At 37.4% G+C, this 22,615-nt stretch overlaps 1 protein-coding gene across 2 annotated transcripts in view; it reads left to right on the top strand.

Annotated features, from left to right (window-relative positions):
* Window positions 1-22,615, top strand: part of LOC124185734 — a 110,572-nt gene that overhangs the window by 77,122 nt on the left and 10,835 nt on the right. For both annotated transcript variants that reach the window (XM_046576840.1, XM_046576925.1), the window contains exons 2-3: window positions 15,876-16,011; window positions 21,122-21,317. In XM_046576840.1, the coding sequence (XP_046432796.1) occupies window positions 15,876-16,011; window positions 21,122-21,317 (332 nt within the window). The remainder of the gene's footprint in view (window positions 1-15,875; window positions 16,012-21,121; window positions 21,318-22,615) is intronic.

Genomic DNA, 22,615 nt, shown 5'->3' with positions numbered 1-22,615 from the left:
ACTGATCATAGTCACACAGGAAACACGAGAAGGTGTCGTTTGTTAAAGTTTCTCGTGAGGACGTTGCTAATGTGATTCCAATTAATGGACTACCCAGATTTTACGTTTTCATTGCGTATACTTCAACTGCAGAGGTCTGACTTACAATCTCTAAGTTTATTCGATTTGCTGGGTATCTTGAAGTCGTTAAAAATTTACGAAATAACAAGATCGACGATAGAAAAGCCTCTAGCTTTTCATATTACTGGGGAAACAGGATTACAAGATGAATCGATAATCCGTGAGAAGAACGTTTGAGGATTGAAATTAATGTTCAAATATCTCAGGGTTTTATATCCGATAAAAGTCTAATAAAGCTGACAAAGAAATTCTAAAAGCTGTATTTGGATGAGCTGAAACAAAGTGGCCAGTTTCAAACTTCAAAGGCTTTCGATCGAGACATTATAACAAAGAGTCCTTTTGAAAGGAAATCTCAATATATGTGTCGAATTTTGTAAAGTATAGGTAATAGCAATGACATTTTCATCCTTGTAATACCTTCGATTTTTCCCGAGTTAATCTTTGCGTGCAATCAGGTTGAAGATGTGATAAGCGATGGAGATGAATAAATTTTATTTTTTTTACAATATTTAGGAACATCGATTACCTCTCCGCGTGAAAAGATAAATATAAAATGAAGAAGGACTTTGTAGAAATGATCGCCTCCAAGTTGTTGAAGTGGAAAATGAGTCCGACTAACTGTGAAAATTACGAACCATGAATAGCTGTGCAAACAAGTTCCTCTCGAAACAAAATTTGAACACTGCATGTTGTTATGGAGTATTGAGCTGTATTTTCGCTACCATTTCTGACTGAAGACAAATTATAGAACGAATTCGCGCAACGATAATTGTGCATTGCTCGCATTTATTTCACATTTCGTAAGTACAGTCGAGATGTCAGCTGAAGGTTTACCGAGATAAGTGCAGGCGAGAGATAAGACTGGCATAAGCTACTTTTGAGTTCTCTTAACCGGATTACCGAAGCCGGACAAAAAAATTGACTAGAATGAAAAATGGGAAGATCCCAGGCACACGTTCTAACTTCACATGGTGGCTTATCCCTTAAGCTTATCGGACTTCCTTATTACGATCCTAGTGAGCGGTAAGTTTGCATATTCATTGGTAGTTCATGGGTATGTTTCGCCGTTCCTTACAGGGCACTGGAAAAATGGAGAAGGATTATTAAAACGACCTCGTAGTCTTGTTAAGACACTTGATATTTTCACTACCGCGCAATTGCACGATTTCCAATGGTTTCCATTCCACTATTGATTTCTCCCGTTGCTTATCAATGATTTCCGAATGACTTAAAGTGCCATCGAGAATCCTTTGATTCTGTTTCTTGCATGGTTCCGTACATACATGGTTGAACGGAAATGAATTCCGCTGAAGATCCTTCCGCAGGGTTGACAATCCGGAAAAAAGGGCTCAACTTAAGCGCGGAGCTTTTTCTCTTGAAACGTCCCCGCGAGGCTTTGACGCGAAAAAGAAAGACCAGTGGCATTTAAGCCTTTTCCGCTTTGCAAACCTCCTTCAGATCGAGTCAAGAAACTGCGGCATTGTATTCGAAGAAAGGTTGCGGTGTGAACAATAACGGCGAGGAAATTGTTTGCGACTTGTATGGCGCGTTCTTCTTATATGATAGAGATGTGAAACTGAAACCGGAGTTAATAGTGTTACACTATCGTTGGGGAAAATGTTGATAAATTTTCCATTCTTGTGTGGCCAAAATGTTTTTATTGGCTGGATGAGTGCGTGAAGTAAATCATTCTGTCTTTAGGCACTAGACAATAATTTTTATCTACACAATAACGATAGGCGAATAAAGTTGTTTGTCTGGTGATGTGGGTGCGAATGTATGAGTAGTGAACGTATACTATACGGATATGAAGTACACGCGTATTCGCTGCTTCAAATTTAACGTCAACAACACGAGATTACACTAAGATTTTTGATAAAGGCGTCTAGAGCTATTATTATACCAGGCGTCAGCATCTTGCGTAAGTGTGGGTGCAAAATCGTTTGTGTAAATTTTGTACAGTTATTATTTTTAACTGCGTTTCGCGATTACGTGAATTTCACTAAACGTATTAACAATCGACTTTGATGCAGTTAAATGGTGAATTCTTTTTTTTTTTTGCAGAATTCGATATTTCGAGTTTCAAATCGGCTCTGAATCGCAATCGGCATACATTCACCGTTAATTTTCATTCTAAATTTATGATCACGAACTAAATTTTTTGTTGTAACTAACGCACATTTCCTAATTGTAACCCGAGGAAAGTTACCAATTCTATTCTAATCTGAAGCGAACGTTTCATTATCTTATCAGGTGTTCACCGATCTTTTATCCGTGATAAATTATCTCTGTTGCTATTCGAACACGCGTGTATGCGATACCGTAGACGCGATACAAAAATACACGTGACCAGTCTGCTTGTAACACGCGGAAGGGAAGAGATAACTATAAATTTAGAGGCTAGGCATCGGCCGATTCACGCCTGGCATCGGAGGATCCTCCCCTGCCAAGTTCCTAATTCAATTAAAAAAAATACACCAAAATGAAAACAAAAACAAAAACAGAATCAACGTAGCGCGGCGAGGGTTACGCAACGTGGGGAGGGAAACAAGTTTTCAAGAAATCAACGCAACAAGGAGGAAAAAACACGCGCCGAAAGCTTTGTATTATAACCATTTCGTCTTTCACGTGCTAAAACGGGTGAAACCTCGTAAAATGCGAGAAAACCGACCGAATCTGTAAAATATGCGCGTAAATCAAATTGTTACTACCGGTCGTAATACTTAAAAAGATATACGAGATTCGCAAAATTAAATTTATGTACACAGGTATATCCTTTTTTACATATATAAAAAATAATATATTCATCTACATATTAGTTAAAAAAAAAAAAACAGAAACACTTTACGTCGTAACTGGAATTTTATTACTTTGGAAAAAAAATAACCGTTTTGTGCTTTTATACAAGTTTATTTCAAATCCATTCACGTCTAACCCTGACCGTCATTTCAGATTTCTGGACCATGCTTTGAAATCATTGTGCCAACTTTGAATATTTGTAAAATTTTCTTTAATTGTTTCTTGTAACATTAGTCATTTACAAGTTTTTTACGAGCCTAAAGATTTAAAGTAACTTGACAAATTTTGTGTTCATCAGTTTTGAAAATGACTCCAATTTACTGTTGTCTATAAATACGGAACAGCTGATTTTTTTTAAGCTCAACAATTTCCTCAATCTGCAAATTACAGTTGAGATAAATATCGGAAAAATGTGAGGGAGAGATGACGAGGATCGAACGTTTGTCAAATTGTCATTGAATGTACTATATGGAACGCTCTTTGTTCACGAAACTTGCAAACGCGTTTTGTTTCCAAACAGTCAAGCGACCAAAAATATCTTATATAATGCCAACTAATTTTCTTTATTTCGAGAAAAATAAATAAAGGCAAATATTGTTGGTTCGCAATAACAAAACGAAATATTTACTTGACTTTGCGAACGTTGCAAAATCGTTTGGTCATCTCCTTGGAATATATGAATACTTTATAGAACAACGTTGAAATCATGTGCTACATACTACGTGTTTATACATTTTCTTACAGTACAAGTTACAATTTCGTATTTCGCGTTTTACGAATTTAGGTCGACACGAAGAATCTCTACATTGAAAAAGTACAATTGGGTTTTTTCCAACGTATTTAAACCTGCGGCAAATATTAATTCCATAAATAAATAGATAGATATTTTTAATCTTCATACAAAACTTGTTTTCAAAAAATAACAGGTGTTCGGATAGTTGCAAATAAATCGCAAAATATTATGCAAGTCTCATACATAGAAGAAAAAGATTTTTCCACTATACATTTGGTGAAAATCGGCAACGGGTGAAACGTCTAGCATGCTGAATTTTGTTCATTTTTTTACAACTGGTTTCGAATGACTGGCTCGGTTTTATCGATTCGAAAATGCGAGGCTCTCATGCACGTTGTACGCTGTATAACATATATTACCTAAATACGCGAATAACGGGCGTAATGACCGCGCTCGCGCTTGACTAACGTTGCAGACTTTCCTGTTTTTGCAATAAGGTCAGTTTAATTAAATGCCAGCAACGGTTCGACCTTAAGCTAGCCGATACATAACGGCTGTGCCAATTTGAGATGTTCGAATTATTCGTTGCAGTTATTCCTGTACCTATACGCGTTTGTTCACGAAGCACGGAATTGAGGTTAGGGTCGCGTAATGTCAGATTTGTTCGCAACGGCGCATGCGCGGAATACAGAAAAGAAAAGGCCACTTTGAACTCGTAGGACTTAAAAGTGCTCCCTTCGGTACTTCGCGCATGCGCATTCGCAGACTCATTATACCGTCATAGAAACAGAAAAACGCGTAAAACATGCTCGCGTTGTATAAATACATTATTCGCGTTGTTTGGGCGTGAAAAATGCGTTTCCTGCATTTGCATGAAGTGCCGAAGAATTAAATCAATTGAAGAATTAAATCACTACGATCGGTCCGTCTTCTTGCCACATGCCTAAGGCACGAAATCTTGAGACGAGAATTATTTTACTCTTGATTTTTCCGTTCATGTTCTGCATTCGCGAAATCCCTCGAGAAAAACAGGCTTCTGATTTCCTAAATAAGGCTTGCAAAGCAGATCACGGGTATTTATTCTCCTAGATCCTTACAGATTTCTGGCTCCTGGCCAAAACGATGCAACAAAAATTCTGCATCGAACGTGATTCATTTGGAGCATATACAAAGGATGGGATAAATTGCTTCATAACGCTTCATATAACAGACTTTAGAATGTCGTGTCACTTTTTTCCTCTCATGGTGATGCCACTTTAGGATTTTCAAATTTATCCCGCATGTCAATATCGAATTTGAATGACGAAATCACGTATCGTTACAACTTTGGAATTTTGCAGTCTCAAATCCATACAACTAATTTCCCTTCGTTTTGTCAGTGCGGTACAAAATTTCAGTATCATTTATGAGAAACCGACGCAGGTATGTTGCGGTCCGCATAAGGACGATGCCTGTTTAAAAAATTTTTCGTCGAGGTCAAAAAAAGTGTATATATGCGAAGGTTATAATCGAAAGCCAAAACGTATCGTGTAAAATTCATCTGTACCAAATTGTGTCTGTAATGATTAGTTATTGAAGGACTCGTGCAATCGTAGTGACGTCATCGAGCACCTTATATACTGTAATTGTAGGCATAGTGTACTAATTCGATTAGCGTCTAACTATTCTAACCATCTCCGATTGACTTTGCGTTGAAATTTCTAATCGTTATCCCAATTCTGAAACGCCCTGGCATTTTTTTTTTTTTTACAGATTTTCACCTGTTACCGCACTACGTCTATCAATGATATTCTCAATCCTGTAAAAAATTCTGTACGAATTAATCGCAAGGATGTTACTCCAAGCTCAAACTTAGTACAATAATAGATCTCATAATATTTTTTTATAAAGAGTAAATTTTACTTTTAAGAAGAATGGGTAAAAAAGGTTTCATGCACGTTGAACCTCTGAATTTAGTCTATTCGGCGAAATTCCTATTCGCCTTGGGGGTTCAATCATCGATGTGTATAAATAAATTGGCGAGGTGGGAGATACGTCGCTCGCCGAAAGAAAACACACACTCTTTGATTAAATTCTCGGCAGACAGAAAGAGAGAGAGAGAGAGAGAGAGAGAGAGAGAGAGGACCGGCCTGGCACTTGGCTCAACTATCAGAAGCGAATTGAGTAACGTAGATACAATGAACCAAGAAGCGTTTGGAAATATACTGACCAATGCAAAAGAAAATACCTGATGACTTTAATTTCCGGAACTTTACGAGAGGACGTCTGAAAAAAATTTATGTTACTTCCAATGCAAGCGATTGATTGATAATTGTAATTTGTATTCTTTTAACAACGAATTTCTTCCGGTGAAAGGTGAATTTGGTCAAAGGTGTAAATATATTGTGAAAAAATTGCAATTAGATCGGACAAACGCTGTCACAGTAACACATATTTTATTACAATTAAAAAATGTTCATTTGCCTCTTTGATAGCTTCATTATTGATTGGAAAAAGTTTGAAAAGAAATCACTACAGATTTCTGAGTGAAAAAGATCGGACAACTACTTTACAACACATGGTTACAGAAGTAGTGGAGCACAGCTTTTGAGAGTAGGTACGTTACATGTTACGAGAGCTGGTGTTAAGTAATTGGATTTCTTAGACGAAAGAAAAACCTAGATTTAACGCCTCGAGCTGCGGCGATAATCAAGCTAATAACATTAAGTGGACTCGCCATCGGTATACTTATGAGACCCTAAAAAATTGCCTTTCCATAACGCTGTATTGCCGTACATGAATGTGAAGTAACTCGTAAGTTTGATCTTATTTCACTGCTTGCCGGGAAACCATTCGTCGAATTTCATTTTTAATCGCGGACAACTGGAATCGAACTAATATTATAACACAAAACAGTTAGTTCAGTGTTGTTCAGGTTTCCTTAAAACTTTGGTGTTGTTGTTTGAACAGTGAAAACAAGTTTGCAAGGTTGTTGAAAATCGGGGGATATAGTTATTTAACTCTGTATAACGTAAGTCTGAAAGCAGAATTATTCCTGGAAAGGATAATCAGAAATTAACTCGTTTCAGAGACTGAATCGCAGTTCTTGTTTTATAATGTTCTATCAAAGTAGATTCGTGTGATAAAAACGTTTGCATATTCAAGAGGCAATTACTTGGGTAATTTGGGATACCGACTAATTGAACATTTGAGTTTTATAAAATTTAATACAGAACTATCTGATTCTTATCAAGCCGGATAAGAATCTGAGTTGGTAGATAGAAGAAATGCGAATCATTGAAATGACTTTCTTCTAGGTTCAAGTTAACTTTGTTCTAGTCAAATATTGTTTCGTCACTAATTGGTGAATTAATTGAATGCGATTAGTATTTGCTATCAAAAATTTTCTACACTGTCAAAATTCATCCTGATGCGTTCAGTGCGTTTCAGAAAATTTGACAAGCGTAATAACAAACAGCAGTGTTTTTCGGGGATGATTTCTTACGCCTGAATAATTGAGTCCTGGATTTAAATTTTCTGAATCACAATTCGCAACACTTGAATAATTCGAATGTTACGCGTGAAAATTTTTGCACGGAATCATTCGATATGAATCGCTGTTGGGAAAGGCGAATGCATGACGGGGATTATTAATTATTACGCAATGGAATATTATTACTCGATCACTCGTGCAATTTATCCTTATATATATACACCCGCGATGAAAGCAGCCAGTCCAGTAATTTGCGTTTATATACCTTATACCTCCGGCAATTTGTCCCGCTCGATTCAACTTCCATTTATTACAGGCATTAACCGCACTTGAATTATTTCGCAAGCCTGAAATGGAATGCAGCAGCTGCTAACGGGCATTACTTGCATTATACGCTTTGAGCTTGAGCAGGAACTTATCGGCACCTGGACAAAATTCAACTCAAGCATTCGCGAATTATGTGTGTCAATATTTTTATAGCCAAAGTTTATACAAGACTTGTTTAAGGTTGATTTCACATTCACGTGATAATGAATGTTGGACAGGTGTTCGTTACTTTCGACGCACAATTTAATATGGACTAACAGATTTTTGCAAATATTGAGAACCTCTGAATGTTTGACTCAGTGTTCATCCGCTATAAGAATAATTACAACCAGCGTTTAATTTCTAAGTAAATAGTCCAGTCAAAATAATTATATATTAAAAATATTGGGGATATGGCTGCATTTTTATTTACAGGGGTTCTCGACCCTCAGAAACTCAAATCTGACATCATTTTTGAGCTGCATAGCCAAAGTTTCGAGAAAACTGCATAATTCGACGTTATTTGTGTTTTCCACAAAAACTGCTATCGATAGATGAAAATTGACTTAACTATCGTGTAGAGCTGAAAATTCTACATCGAATTCTGTTCTGATATGTTGGAAAAGGAGTCGGATTAACGGATTAAGAAAAAAGAAATTATTTCACCAAAAAATTCCCCAGATGTCGTCGATAAGTAGAATTTTCATTTTCTTGATTTGTTAATCCGACTCCCTTTCCGACGTGTTAGGACATAATTCGATGTAGAATTTTCCACTCTACACGATGGTTAAGTCAATTTTCATCTATCGATAGCAGTTTTTGAGGAAAATGCAAAAAAACTTCAAATTTGGCGGTTTTCTCAAAACACCGGCTATGCAGCTCAAAAATGACTTCAAATTTGAATTCCTGAGGGTCGAAAACCCCTGTACGCAAAAATGCAGCCACATCTTGAAGATTTTTAATTCACACCCATTTTGACTAGACTAAAAATACCAATTCGAGCTTTAGTGCTTTTCTGTGTTCTTTCATTTCTCCAATTTCAGTTTCTCTTCAGATGTATAACTTCTCAATCAGGTATGACGACAGCCTTGCATATCTTAACTCAACTCATACACGAGTTCCTCGATATTAAAAACCACCGCCAGCACGACACGTGCTAAACATCTGCGCAGCCGCAGTTTCAAATGGCAAAGTTTTCCCGGCCAGCACGTGTATTATATGGGTTGTACGGGTTACTCTCATGCGCCCTGCAGGTAATAATGTCCATACATATGCATGAAGAACGCACAAACCTGTACAAAGTGTCTGTACGACATTTTCTCTCTTTCTCTTTCTTCGATTTTTTTGTTTCGCTCATGCCTGCGTGTATCTGACCCCGTTTACACTTTACGCGTTTGTTCAATGCGTTCGTATTCGCATAATTTGCATACGCATATTTATATGCAGGTACGTAGGGAGGCGACCTTCTGTGTTTAATCCAATTCAACAGATCGCGCGTGGGTTAGATTCGGATTTGAATTGTGACGCTTGGATAGAAAATCGACAAGAAACGGTGCTTGTGTGCGTATTGTACTTGCATATATATTTTGCAAGATTTTATAACTGTTAAAAAAGACTCCCGCCTCTGACTTTTTACACACGAATATCTTGACTCCGGCTTTATGAATATTCATTTTGCAGGTAAGCAAACTGGCTGTCGCCGAATGCCGACTTTCATCCGCAAAGTCGAATTTACTTCTATGTGTATACATGTACGGTCACATGATTTTTTATCGCACTTGAAAATCACAGGCGAAAAATATTCGGCAATTTTCATTTTCACAAGTTTTTTTTTTTCAGACGAGTCATATTTTTTCTGGAAGTCTTCGGACAATAGTTTTTTTTTGCAATTGACCCAAAACTTTTGTAGCGCAGAATTGAAATATCGAAGAAACGACCGATTGCTTTTTACTTGCGATTTAATTCTCTTCCCATTATTCAAAGTGGCATGCCTGAAAAACAAGTGAAATTGCTTTATTGCTCATACATTATACGCACCGCGTCCCGGTAAACATTTTTCTCTTTAATAATCCTGCAAATAACTTTGAAATCGACCGTTTCAGTCAATTTCTCTGAAATTTGAAACAAAAATCAGTTTCCGAGCCTTTCTTCATTCCTTACTTCCTTTATTTCTATTTTTTCGATATTCACCATAAATTTATGTGAAAATTGTTATTTCGGAGCGTAACCTAACGCTAAAAATTCCAAATTCAAATAATTTTCAAAGCCATCTCCAATGCGCAAGTTTTTGCACAGTAATATTTTTTCAACGGACTGTTCCAGTCAAAATTCAACTGCACCCGTCTCGAAAATTATTCTAAAAATTACGTAAATCAAACATAAATTGCGTGCGGCTTAAAAACGCCACAAAATGGACAAAAAACGGAAAGCTCATCGGTGTGTCTGCGGGGTAAGATGGTTGACACGAAGGAGTTAAACGGTGCTTCGTAAAGTCTATTTGGAGAAGTCAGCATCGAAACACTCCGTGTGCTTCACGCTCCAGCGGAAGTCCCAGTGCAAGGCACCAGACTTCCGGCCGCCTCGGCTATTCGTGGCTTCTAAGAGCCACGTTTCTTTACTCACTGATGCTAGCCGATGCAGGTGCAAAGTCCCGGATTAACGAAGCTCTGCTTTCGTTCGGATTCACTGTCACTTGCACTTGTTTACACTTTACGCGATACTTATCACACCCGAATATAAGTTGTTAGTCATTCTTTCCTTTTGCTCCTCGAGCAATTTTTTTTCTCACGTTCCGATTTCGTGTGCAAAATTTCAGGAATTTCGGGAACTTTGCAACAGCGTTGAACATTTTCAGTCGCATTCTATTCACACACACAAAATTCGATTGTTACCCATAACCGTTGTCCAACTTTTGATTGTTCTTCTTACTAAAAGATAATTAAAAAAATATTACAAAAGAAACACTTTTTTTTTTATACCAGGGTCATAAAAAACCCAACTCCTCGATTTCCACAGTTTTTAATTTATCTCAAATCACAATACAGTTTTTACAGCCCGATTATGCTATCTACGTACAAAAAAAAATCATTTTCCGAATTTACATTCTTTCAACAAATATTCTCTCGTAGATTAATGATTTGCACATCGGATTCTCATCGGAAGCAAGGATTCAAAAAGGGTAAACACAACGTCAACACATTAGAGTCTCCTTATACATCGTGCATGCAGAGAAGAAACTTCTTACTCCCACAAAATAGAGTTTGTCTATACATAGGTGATGTAATTTTCGGAGATCCAACAATACGCGATGTCTTGATCAGAATTATTAAAAGTGCGTCGCTCTACCTCATGACAGGCCTGATCCCCGGTCTTCGGTCATTCAATAATCAGCTTTATTATAACCGTCAACAGAGTTTATATGTATATGTTATACACATAACATATAATATATACACACGTGCGAAGTATCGACGAAAACAACCCGACACGCGGTGAACAGCTGCTTTTAAAATTCGCTAGTGAATAAATCTTATCATTTCAAGGTTATTCGACCTAGGCACTAGTCCAAGGACGGTGTAGATCACCGGTCTTATGGAAATTCACCGCGGCGTGTGTATGAAACAAAAATTCCGCGCCAAGATGTGATTGCAATTTCTCGAGGTAATTTATTCGAAAAAAGTATCGCAAAATAAAAATTCAACCTCGTTTTCGATCTCAGATCGCGAAATACGTCGAATGTCTTGAGATCGTCGTGAAATTTCGAAATTTTATTACTGAGAATGGAAAAAGTTGAAAAAAAATTGAACAAATCTTATCGTTAAGAACATTCTCCGGTTCCGATTACACGAAGTTTCGTACAAATCTGTAATCCAACGTCCTCAAACCCTTGAAAGCTGCAACGGAAGTCCGTAACACATGAAATACTACAAGCTCATCCTTCGATCGTCAAACAACATCATCTCTCACTTTCTCTGCGTGTAATCAATAATCCCAGTAATCCTCGTGGTGTACCTAATGATCGAGGCGGAAGTAAAACCCGCAGGCATACATCTCCGCATGTAATATTTCTTTAACTGAACGCGCGCTGCCTAATGCCTTTGCCGTTTTGCAATTGGGTTAACGACTTGAGCGATAACGTTGCATAACAACATCAACCGCATATATGCTCGCGAATATCCCTCTGAACCTTTGAGCTGCATATTTCTCATACTTAAACTTGCAGCGATAATAATGTTTTGTCCCCCTTCCCCCTGTTGTGTGTGTTCATATAAGACGTAAATTACACCTGCCAACTGGTGTACTCCTCGCTTAGGTTAAGTTAGGTTAGGTTAGGTAAACTTTCCTTACACGTTTCGTCTAGCGAACAGCTTGAATAGTCTGTTGTAGATCTCTCTGTGTTATAAAATCAAGTACTTCTTATATATTTGCAAATAGCGGCAAGTGGAATTGATCATCTTTTTTTTCTTTTTCTTTTTAAGTTATGTACAGATGCATAGTTTATTTCCCGATAATATTTTTGGATCGGGTCGTTGTCGCGCAATTCCGTTATATCATAATTGAATCGGGTCCTGATCATGTCGTCCATATCAAGACTCGATCGTTGAATAGGATGAGCTACTCTTTGCATTAGTTTTTATTGAGATTATTAGTCCCTTAGGTACGTGTGTCAAGCACCTCGTCGCTTACAGTTGGTGCTCAGCGAAAGCTGCGGCTTTTCTACGATCTTTCACGATCAATCTATATTAATCGGCAGCTTTGAATAATCGTTTTCTCCGATTAATCGATGAATCGATTAATTGTTTCTTGATTAATCGATTAATCAAACCTACCGCATAATAGTTCTGCAGGTCAATCCTTCAAACACGTCCGTTTGACCGAAAAATTTACTGGAGGCAAATTTACCAAAATCTTGGTCAATTTCACAGAAAACTGAAGCATTTCGTATTACGTGAAAGTAGATTTAGTCTGACGTCCGTAAGAAACAAAAAATGTAATGGCGCGAATAAATTTGAAGAAATTTGAAGAAAGTGAATTTTTTCAACGAAATATAAATTTATCAGAATAAAAAACGCGACAGATCGAAACAAAAATTAATGTATGTCAGATAAACCGATTTTAGTAGACTCATAAACTAATGAAATTTAGCTGCTTATGGTGCTTGATTTTTTTAGGTGCTCACCCGGTAATTCATGCTTCGAGCTACGCAATAATTGCGCAATTTTTTTACTTAGCGGTAGCAGGTTGATAATTCTCATTTACTGCAGCCATGCTTTCGCCTTTAATGAGCTTCTTTGTAATTAGTCGAGACTTTGAGCGTGTATTCGCCACCTGAAAAAATTCAAAGAACATGCGACGTGAATTGTGCTGCGAGCTTATTATATCGGACGTTCTGCATTTGTGTGGTATACACTTCACAGTTGTACCGCGGTCAAACAATGAAAAACCAGTTGTGTCGAGAATTAATTTACACCTCTGAGACTTGCGCGAATAACTGCGTGCATCATTAACAAAGGCGTATAAAATGTTCGGTGACCGCAAAGAATTGAATAACACAAAGTTGGACGAGAAATCTTTGTCATTATATTCAATAATTATGTGTATTATTAATTTCTTTATCATGGTCACGTTTTACACGGTTCGATAAATTTTTGTTTTCCATTCCCAACAGCTTGGATTATTTATGTACCTTTATTTTTTGCTGAATTGAAAAGAATGACAATCGCGAGAATCGTTATAGTTGCTGATTTGATTTCAAACAATTGAGGTGGTTCAACTTTAAAAAATTAACGTAGGTCGAATATTTCTGTACCTTCCTGTACCGATCGTTTTCGGACTCGCTTGAATCCGTCAGATTTTTTTTTCCCGCCTGTTCCGGCCGCTTCTGGACCCCCCAGAACCGTTCCAAATTTTTTCCGAACCGTTTCGACTTTTTCCGGACCCGCTCGAACCCTTTCGATTCCTTTACGACCAGCTCCGATCGTTTCCGGACGCGCCCGAACGTGTTCGAATATTTATTAACCCGTTCCGATGGTTTCCGGACTTGCCCGAACATGTCCGATTTTTTTCTGACACGTTTCGACCGTTTCCAGACACGCCGGCTCATTTTAAACATTCAATTCATCATTTCTCGGTCTGGAAGTTTTCTATTCAGCGATTTGGGAACAGAAAAGAATTCATAGTAAAATCACGTACCGAAAAACACTCGTGCTTGAATTCCTGCTAAGAACTGTTCAAAACGTTGCAGAGATGTTTTAGCAGTCATTCCGTCGTTAAGCACACACTGCATGTTCCATTTGTAACCAGACGTTGTAAGTATGTAAAGATAAATGAATGTATGAAATATCCGAGTGTACAAGGTACTTAGGATAACCGGTTACATCGATGCAATTAATTATCTCGTTGCTATTCACGGTCTGACCAATGACGCAAAGGATATACCGCAAAGTTTAAATAAATTGAACCACGGATTGGTTAGTTATTCGCACCGCGGTGGATGGGGAGATTTTATGCGTATGTTCATAAACGCCGCCATTACCTTTTAACTAGGGGTCACGCAGCTCTATATATGTATGTATGTATACATACCTTTATGATGCGATCATTCAGCACGTCTCAGGATGCACGCAAAGTCGGCAAAGTTCGAACGATCGTAATTACTGGCACGTCTACTTCGCAGTCTGGGATCGAGATCAGTCTGGTTGTCGGCAGTTCTATTGCTGTTTCAACGTTCAATAAATTACAATATGTATTGCAAAACAGTCTATATGACAGTTCTCGATGTGGCGCAGAAATTCTTATCTCCCAAAGTGGCGACAGGTTATAACGTTGTTTGTAAACTATTTGGAGCACGTTTATTACACGAAGTTGAAAATATTTCGAAGTATTTCAACAATTTGCAAACTATGAGGTGTACATAGATTTTTATATATTCAATTTATTCGGAAACTCTGGAGAGATTTTTTTTTTTATATTATTGAGAATTTCGGAAAGGTGAAACTGCGAAAGTGTTTGAATATTAATAACTCAAAAACACCCGTGTAGAAAAAAAAAATAAAACTGAAAAATTTGAAATTTTCAGAGGCGGTACTGTTATCACAAAGTATTGCGATATCAGTATAATACTTGATAAAATTGGCTGGAAATGTATGAATTTACCTACTTTATATTCTGATAATAGCGTTCATTTGTTATTTTATCATCGTGGCGGATATCGTAATTATAATTATACTACATGCATCCAGATACGTAATTGCCACCCGTTGCACCGACGACTAGCCGTCAATTAACGCTAATTGCTAGCTGTTGTTATGATTAATATATAAGTGCTCGAGAATGTACCGATTTCTGAGATACGATAAGGATCCCGACCGATCTACGTAAGAATGCCTGATTTTATAAAAATCATTCCGATCTAACGCGTACGTAACAATTAGCTGACATAATTTTAGACTTCTGTATGATATAATCGACGAAATAACTATTACTTTGAGTGTAGAAACTCTGGAGCATCAACCCAAGTTGATGTTTCTACACCCCGTAATTGTGATTCTGTTTGCAGATTTCTCTGCAATTGTATTCAAGTATTCAATAAAAATGATGGAACAATTAGGTAAACGAAAACTGCGATGAAATTAAAGAATGAAATTATGCCGCAGCTGTACGTCGATGGCATTGAATACATGGTTGGTCGACTAGTTTTTTTTTTTTTGTTCTTTATCGTACTGAAAATATATCGATAGTGTTACAGGCTGTCCTAAATAGGCAGCCTGACGTTCACTGATAAAGACTTTTGGAACCTGGTTTACAGACGTTGAGCGCGACATTATATCTCTAGATGTGATCATGCAGGGCGGAGATTTACATCGCATTATAAACATCATGTCTGCGATGTTTTTTTAGATACGGATTTCGGTTATGTTTACATCGTACAAAGATTGATCTTAACATAATATGACACACATGTCATCAACCTTTGTTCCAGTCGCGTCACATTTTTAGAAGCTAGTCACTTTTTCCAATCCTACATCCATTTCTCATTCAATTTATTCTTCTTATCATTTTTCTTGGAACAAAGAACGCTGACTTACTAACAATAAGAATACAATTCATTATGCTCATACGGGATGTTCACTCATGCTCTGTACACAAAGATGGAAAAGTAGTTTTGTTTGATTTCTGCTTCATTTTTTATAGCTGTCAGTCTTTGTTCTATTTTCAACTCTTCGTACAACATCTTCTTCTCTTCGCGTGGTATTTTCTACTTTGTTCAGGATTAATTTTTCACACTTTGTTCAAACGATTCCAAACTTAGTATCTGTATCTTCAAAGATGAACTTTTTTACTTCACTTTAGCTTCTGGATTCTTGTACAATAACCTGCGAAGAATTAATTCCAACAGATCATCCTTTTGCCTGTAATTAATTAATTCAGACTCATTGGTTTCAGTTGTCTACTGCGATTACACCGCCTCTGGAAGATCGTTGCAGTTCCTGGAGGAATACATCACCAAGGAAGTTCTTCCCTGCCTCGGTGACACTCGGACATCAACGTCAATCTGCAGTTTGCAGTCTTCTTTATTCAGGTCAGTCGAATCCTGAGATACATTGTGCTATGTTAATTTGGAATAAACATCGAACACTATTTTATTATTATATTTTAAAAAATTGAATTCAACTCACTTTCCACCGTGAATGGATACGATAGCTATTGCGTTCCGTATATTATAGATATGTGAAGAAGAACCTTGGGGTGTAACGTTATTTTTATCGAAACATGTGTTCCTCATCTGGACGCTGTCATAAAAAGTAAAAATATATGCATATTGAAAAAAAAACATATTAACCGTAAACACAGGCGTAGTAAGGTATCATAAAATTGAGAGTAACTGGAATATACTTCAGTCCCCCAACTTTGGGCATGTCAGACTTTCACAGTGTCTTAAGATTGTTTTGAAAATTATAAGCGTCGCACAGAATTATGAATCACAATTATATTTTCGCAATAAAATTGTTACCTTCGCATGGTCAGAATTAATTTCTGCTAACGATACGATTCAATTGTCAGGGTCTTGAAACCGTTAAGAAAAACTGCATCGTACGTAATGTGAAAATGAGAGGAAATTTATTGTTAGGTGAAAAATATCCAGGCACAAATAGTAAAAACTTAACCGATAAATTTTCAGGTGTTGAAAGATTTCGCTTGCCAAGAAAATATATCACATCTTCTTTTGTGGTTTGAAAGCTTCCGATAATCGTCTAATTTTAGACGAAGATTGATATTTGAATATTTTTGAATTGCTGGTGTCATTAACGTTGCAAAAAGATACGTCTTTCTTTTTTTTTGTTAATCATTTTGCATTTTAAATTAGCGAACCACTGGAAATTTGTTTTCGCACGAATTTCACCGCGGTTTGTCTATTTCTTTTCAATTCGCGAACAGTACGTTTGCATACGGATATTCCAATTTCGATTCTTTCCCCAGCCATAACGGCTGAATCGTATCGTGTATCGATAAATGTTTGTTTATCATCATTTGTGCAGCTGAGTAGACAGTACGTAATTTACCGTGATGTCTTCCAGGATTAGCAGTACCTTGTAAATGTTTCCTGAATATTTAATCAAGTTCCGCAAAAGAAACGAGCTATATCACGTCCCTTGTAGGTGCGGAATTGACGAGTGTTTATTAAAAAATTCCGTAGGAAATTTTCGACGTGCGTCGTCGCGTTGGCGACAAACATCCTGGACGTTATAGTTTACATGGAAAATGCAAACGTTGCTCTTTATTGTCGCGTGCAAATGGCTTCCTTGATCCGAGAACTCAAAGGAGAATCTAGTTTCCTTCATCAGATTCAGAGTCGAATTCTCTGATATGATTTAGATTATTTAAGCAATATTATCGTGTACAATAAAAGAAAACTGTAAAACTTGCGAAAAAATGTTCGAGATATAAATGTTATTTTCGTACTTAAGTGACCTTTGACTGACTCAGACGTGTTTATAATTGGAATCTGGGTGGCGCCAAAGAAATATCCACACTATTTAAAAGTCTCGGCTTTTGATAGTATCGTGATTATAGAAATGATATATGTTCTTATTTTTCAATTTAACACCTCCGGTGCCACGATGAGGAAGCGAGAAAAAATGCAAAATAAAAGATAAAAACGTTCTCGCCACGTGCGTCAACGGATGGTTGTGAAAAATTGATTCCAACCGACTGTGTTTAAATTTTTTACGGCCATTTTTCTTTTTCATTCACGTTCCGTTCGAAAGACAACTGATAATCCTTATCTATTCTCGATTACCGTTAGACGTGTATAGGTACATAAATTTATATTTTTGAAAGCTCGCTTAGATCGCGACGTCACAATTTTTATATCTTATAGCTAGAAATTTTACTCTCTATGTAAGTACGCGTCTAATTGTAAGACGCCTGAATATTTCCGGGCTTTCTGTAAGCCGTTGCATACGCGAGTCCAAGACCTTCAATCATATTGATTTATTTGATCAGGAAGTAATTTTACCACGGGCGTAAGTCGTAAAGGACAAAGTCATTTCCTCTGGGTCTGTAATTTCACCGCTCGAATCAGCCCTCGGACTATCATCGCGCCTCGCAAGTATTTTTTTGTTCAACCATAATATCGGCTCTGTAACGCGTATCGTGCGACGATGAATGTAAATTCACATCAGTTATTCATTTACGGGGAGACGATGAGCAGTTTTCCATTCATGATGATATACGCAATTACGTACGGTGCTCTTATAACTTCCTCTTTCAAGAGCTATTTTTTTTATCAAGAGAAAGTTTTCCTCGCTTCCACACTCTGCTTCCTGTTTCGTATATATTTTCTATAATGCAACTCCAGCGAAAATCCAAACTTTCGGCTTCGATGAGACGGAGAAGGTCCAGTGATTTTTTTTTTCAAATTAGCAGCAATACTTGTTATATGTCAGATTCTTTGGTAACATGAAATTTGCTTTCTAGCAATCTAACTCCATATTTTTTTGAATTGAATTTTCTCAATATTTACGACAATTACAGTCGAGAGGAATGATAATATTTTTGTTATTTCTATCGTTGTAGTACGCGTCAGTCTGATGGAATATCCAGTCGTTTTATGTCAGTAAAAAATATCAGCTCGACGTCTAGATCTGGCTAGGATCGGGACATTTTGAAACGTGCGAAATCGTAGATAGGAAAATTCTGGTATTTCAAGTGCTGCAGAGTATCCGACGAACCAGAAATAGATCTTTGAACGCCCAAAAGTGTTCGATGGTAATTGGTACCACGTTCTGAGAATTAAAATGGGAGCGACAAAAAAAAAGAAAGAAAAACGCTTCCGTCACAAAATATATATCAAATAAATAAAATATCATAATAAACATAATAAATAAATATATCATACAGCGCACGTGTGATTTATCGAGAACTGGAGTAAATATTAAAAATCATTCATCCATGAATAGACGGAATGCCTGCTGAATAATTGTTCAGTTGGCCAATTGAGCATTTGAATGAAGTTTTTTTTTTCCATTTTTAGGGGTGCATAATGCAGTGCAAGCCAAAATAAAGAGGAAGTATTTTTTGTTTTTCGTTAAAAATGATAATTTTTCATGTTATAGGTGATTGAATTTCACTGATTTTAATACATATATATATAGATATATCTTAAAATGGGTGACGTCACGATGTTATAGCTTTCAATCTGTTATATTAATGGCAATTTTGATTCAATCGAAAAAATAAAAAACACGTCCAAAATATTTTTTTCCAATCTACAAGAATATGAAATAAAAAAAATTTGATTCGAATACTCAATTATCGTCCCCTCGTTAACCAATCGAACACAATCGTTGAGTTGTCGAAAGCGAGCGAGCAGTTTGACGAAAGCTTACCTGTAAGCTCGTGCTCCGCGGCTCGTCACGAACCACTTCCACGTCATTATATGAATATTAAACAAGAGGCACAGGTAGCGCCGCTGGGATTCACCCCCAGCAAACTGGCACCTAGAGGGCGACAGAGCCACGAATATATTTATACATGTATTATATATACGTATACACGTATGCACGTATATACATGTAGGGCGTGTATGAACCAAGAGTCGGTCGAGTTGGCTTGAGTTTATGGCGCCGGGGGTGGCAGCCAACTCCCTCCCGAGGATCAATATCCCTCACTTCAACCACCGCTTGGCGCAGCTCTAACCCCCAAACAAAGAAGGGCCTTCAAATGCCGGAACAGCGAAGAAGAACCGGTAAATCAGGTCGATTTACGCACCCGAAGGTACACCGCCTTAGCCGTACGCGTGTTGGGAAGCAACTTTTCATGCACAGTAATAATTCATTGTGCGCGATTTGTGTCACGAAGATATCACATGCGTGGTAGAGTCCAAGGTGACGAACAGACATGGATAACCGAGAATTGTCAGGGAATGTCGGAACAACGTAATTCTCTTGTAAATCGTTTTTGAAACTTCAGCTATGCTTTGTAAATTGAGTTAAGCTCATTTTCGGATATGACATTGTTGGATTTATAATTATTTTTAGGCAACGAAGCAATACTATGTGTTTTTTGGATCCAAATTTATATATTCAAGGTGCACATTTTCTGGAGCTTTCGGTCATAAAAGCTGCCCGACATTACCTAAGTTTCGTGGATAAAATGTCAGGGAATTCAAATTTTTTTCGCGGGAAAAGTCAGGGAAAAGTCGGGAATTTTATTTGAGCAAAATTATCGCCACCCTGAAGTCGTGATGCTCGAGACTGGAGACGGATATGCAGGCATCGATTTACTCCTTCGTAACAGGATTCCTATGGCTGGATAATTTTTGGTCACTGATACGTAACCTGACCTTGAAGATACGAATTTGGAACCGACAGATCTAATGTCGAGAATAAAAAGCAGTAAAACCTTATGAAAATTAATTGATTTACAAATTTTTTATTTGTTTTTTGACCTCAATCCTCGTACGTGACTTCAAGTCTGCCGTATCGGATTGTAGTGTACATAAGAGAGATCTGGAGCGAGTCAGAGGATCATAAAAACAATTTTGTGAGAATTCGATCATCGTTTCAAACATAGAATTAGCGGCGCTCTTATATTTCTGACAGCTGTATTGCATTCTTTGAAATTCCGGGATGACATTTTCAATCAGCGACCTTAAAAATATCATAACTATTGTTTATATCTAACCCAATTTGCTGCAACTCCCGCCTTTGGTACGGTTGGATATACTTACATTTCTGTCTACTAACGTTAGTTTCACAATTTTTTTATAATATTTTTTTGACGTATCGGCTATAGTATATGTATCCGATATAAATTGCATTGCACCTTTAGGTATAAAAATTTACTTGCAACGAAGAAATTCTTCCTGGCAAAAATGATATGAAGGTGTTGGTGAAATTCTGAAGAATTACGGTCTTTCATCCCAGTCATGATATTGGATACATGAAACATTCCGAAACGCACTTTTTTTCAGAAGGACCGCTTTATAAAGCTTTGCAATATGTTTTGACGGTGCACTACAATTGGAGAAGACAGGTCCCACTGTTCTCTCGTGTAGCGCAATCTAAAAATCTATCCATAATATCCGTACGCGAAGATTCGAGTAATTTAAGTAAATGTGGTTAAATACTCAACATAACGGAATAAGTTTGAAGAAGATGACTAGAAAATGATTATTTTCTTTGCAGGCACGAGGCCCGAGATATTGTGAGGCATGCTGTCGGTGCTAGTGAACAGGACGCTGTCCTTTTCACGGGTCATGGAACCGCTGGCGCCCTACGCGCATTGCTTCGGCATCTGGATATGAATAAGCCCACCGTTGTCTTCGTTGGCCCTTTCGAACACCATGCTAACCTGCGACCTTGGAGAGATCACGGAGTCAAGGTATGCAGACGTCTATGTCCCGATTCAGCTCTTCAGCGTCATTTTATTCATCGTGTAAACAGACTGCATCTTTCGATATGACAAATTTATTATTTCGTAACTTATCAGAAAACGAACACCTTCAATACAACCTTAAGTCTATGGTTTGCACATCGATATTACTGGTTGGCAATTTATTATTTGTACTTTATGAAAAGTCAAACACAGTTCGGTTTACTTCAGCGGCAGCACCGTGACTCGTTTCGATTGAAATTTTACCATGAAATCGTTGTTTGATAATAGGTTGCAAGTAACAGTGCTAATCGTTGACTTTGAATATGTGCACCGAAACCTGTTCAGTCTCTAATCTTTCGATTATCATCTGTGTTCGTGTTGCCAAGTTTAATACAGAAATTGGGAAGATAAATTATGTATGTCTTAGGATTGCAGAATGGAAATCTCGATTCTTTCAGCCCTATCAAGTCAAACTTATCTGACCATTTAGAACACACTGGTTCGATGTTTATCCAAAACGTCGACTAATATTCAAGTGGCAGCAGCTCTGTGCATCCATGTGAAGAAAAGTATTAGATTGCCATATTTACAAATGGGAAGTGAGCATTGGGTTGTAAACGTCGTTATCTTTTAAGCGTACAGTTCGATCCGCAAGCTTTGCACCAGTTATCGTCAGCAAACAGGTTCAGGGAAGCTATCGCTCAGCTCATGCCATTTGAATTCCACTACTCGGTGACCGACATAAAGTCGATTACTCGCTGGCAGATATATATATATATATATATATATAGTCACTCCCGATCATCGTGAACCGTGACTCTGGTACGTTGGCCTCACAGCCGTTGATTAGGAGAAAACCCGCTGCTCTTCACGGAATGATTCCGACATATTATTATAGCATGCTGAATTCTTTTTTTTTTACCATTATGATTTATGACGATATGTAAGATAGAATATAGACGTAACACGAACTTATTGTTGACTTTCACAAACACTTTAATGGTTCACGGGGGTATCTCTCGAGATATTGCAGCTATTGGATGTGATCACTGCCAACGCGATACCGTTATTATTATTAAAAACACGTACATCGGCAGACAACTATAGCTTCTGTAAACTTTAACTATGCACATACGTATACCGTTCTCATATCAGGAACGAGAAAATTTTAACAAAATTTAGTTGATGGTTTCCACGGTATCGTAAGTGATTTTTACTCAATCAGCATGCCAGTGGCCTATCGAACACGCTTGTGCAGGCTCATCGCAAGATATATAAAGAAAAAGGCAAGTTCGAGGGTCAAT

This window comes from Neodiprion fabricii, chromosome 1 (genome assembly GCF_021155785.1).
Source record: "Neodiprion fabricii isolate iyNeoFabr1 chromosome 1, iyNeoFabr1.1, whole genome shotgun sequence".
Taxonomy (NCBI): domain Eukaryota; kingdom Metazoa; phylum Arthropoda; class Insecta; order Hymenoptera; family Diprionidae; genus Neodiprion; species Neodiprion fabricii.
Note: the sequence above shows the minus strand (reverse complement) of the source record. Positions and strands in the feature narration are given on the sequence as shown.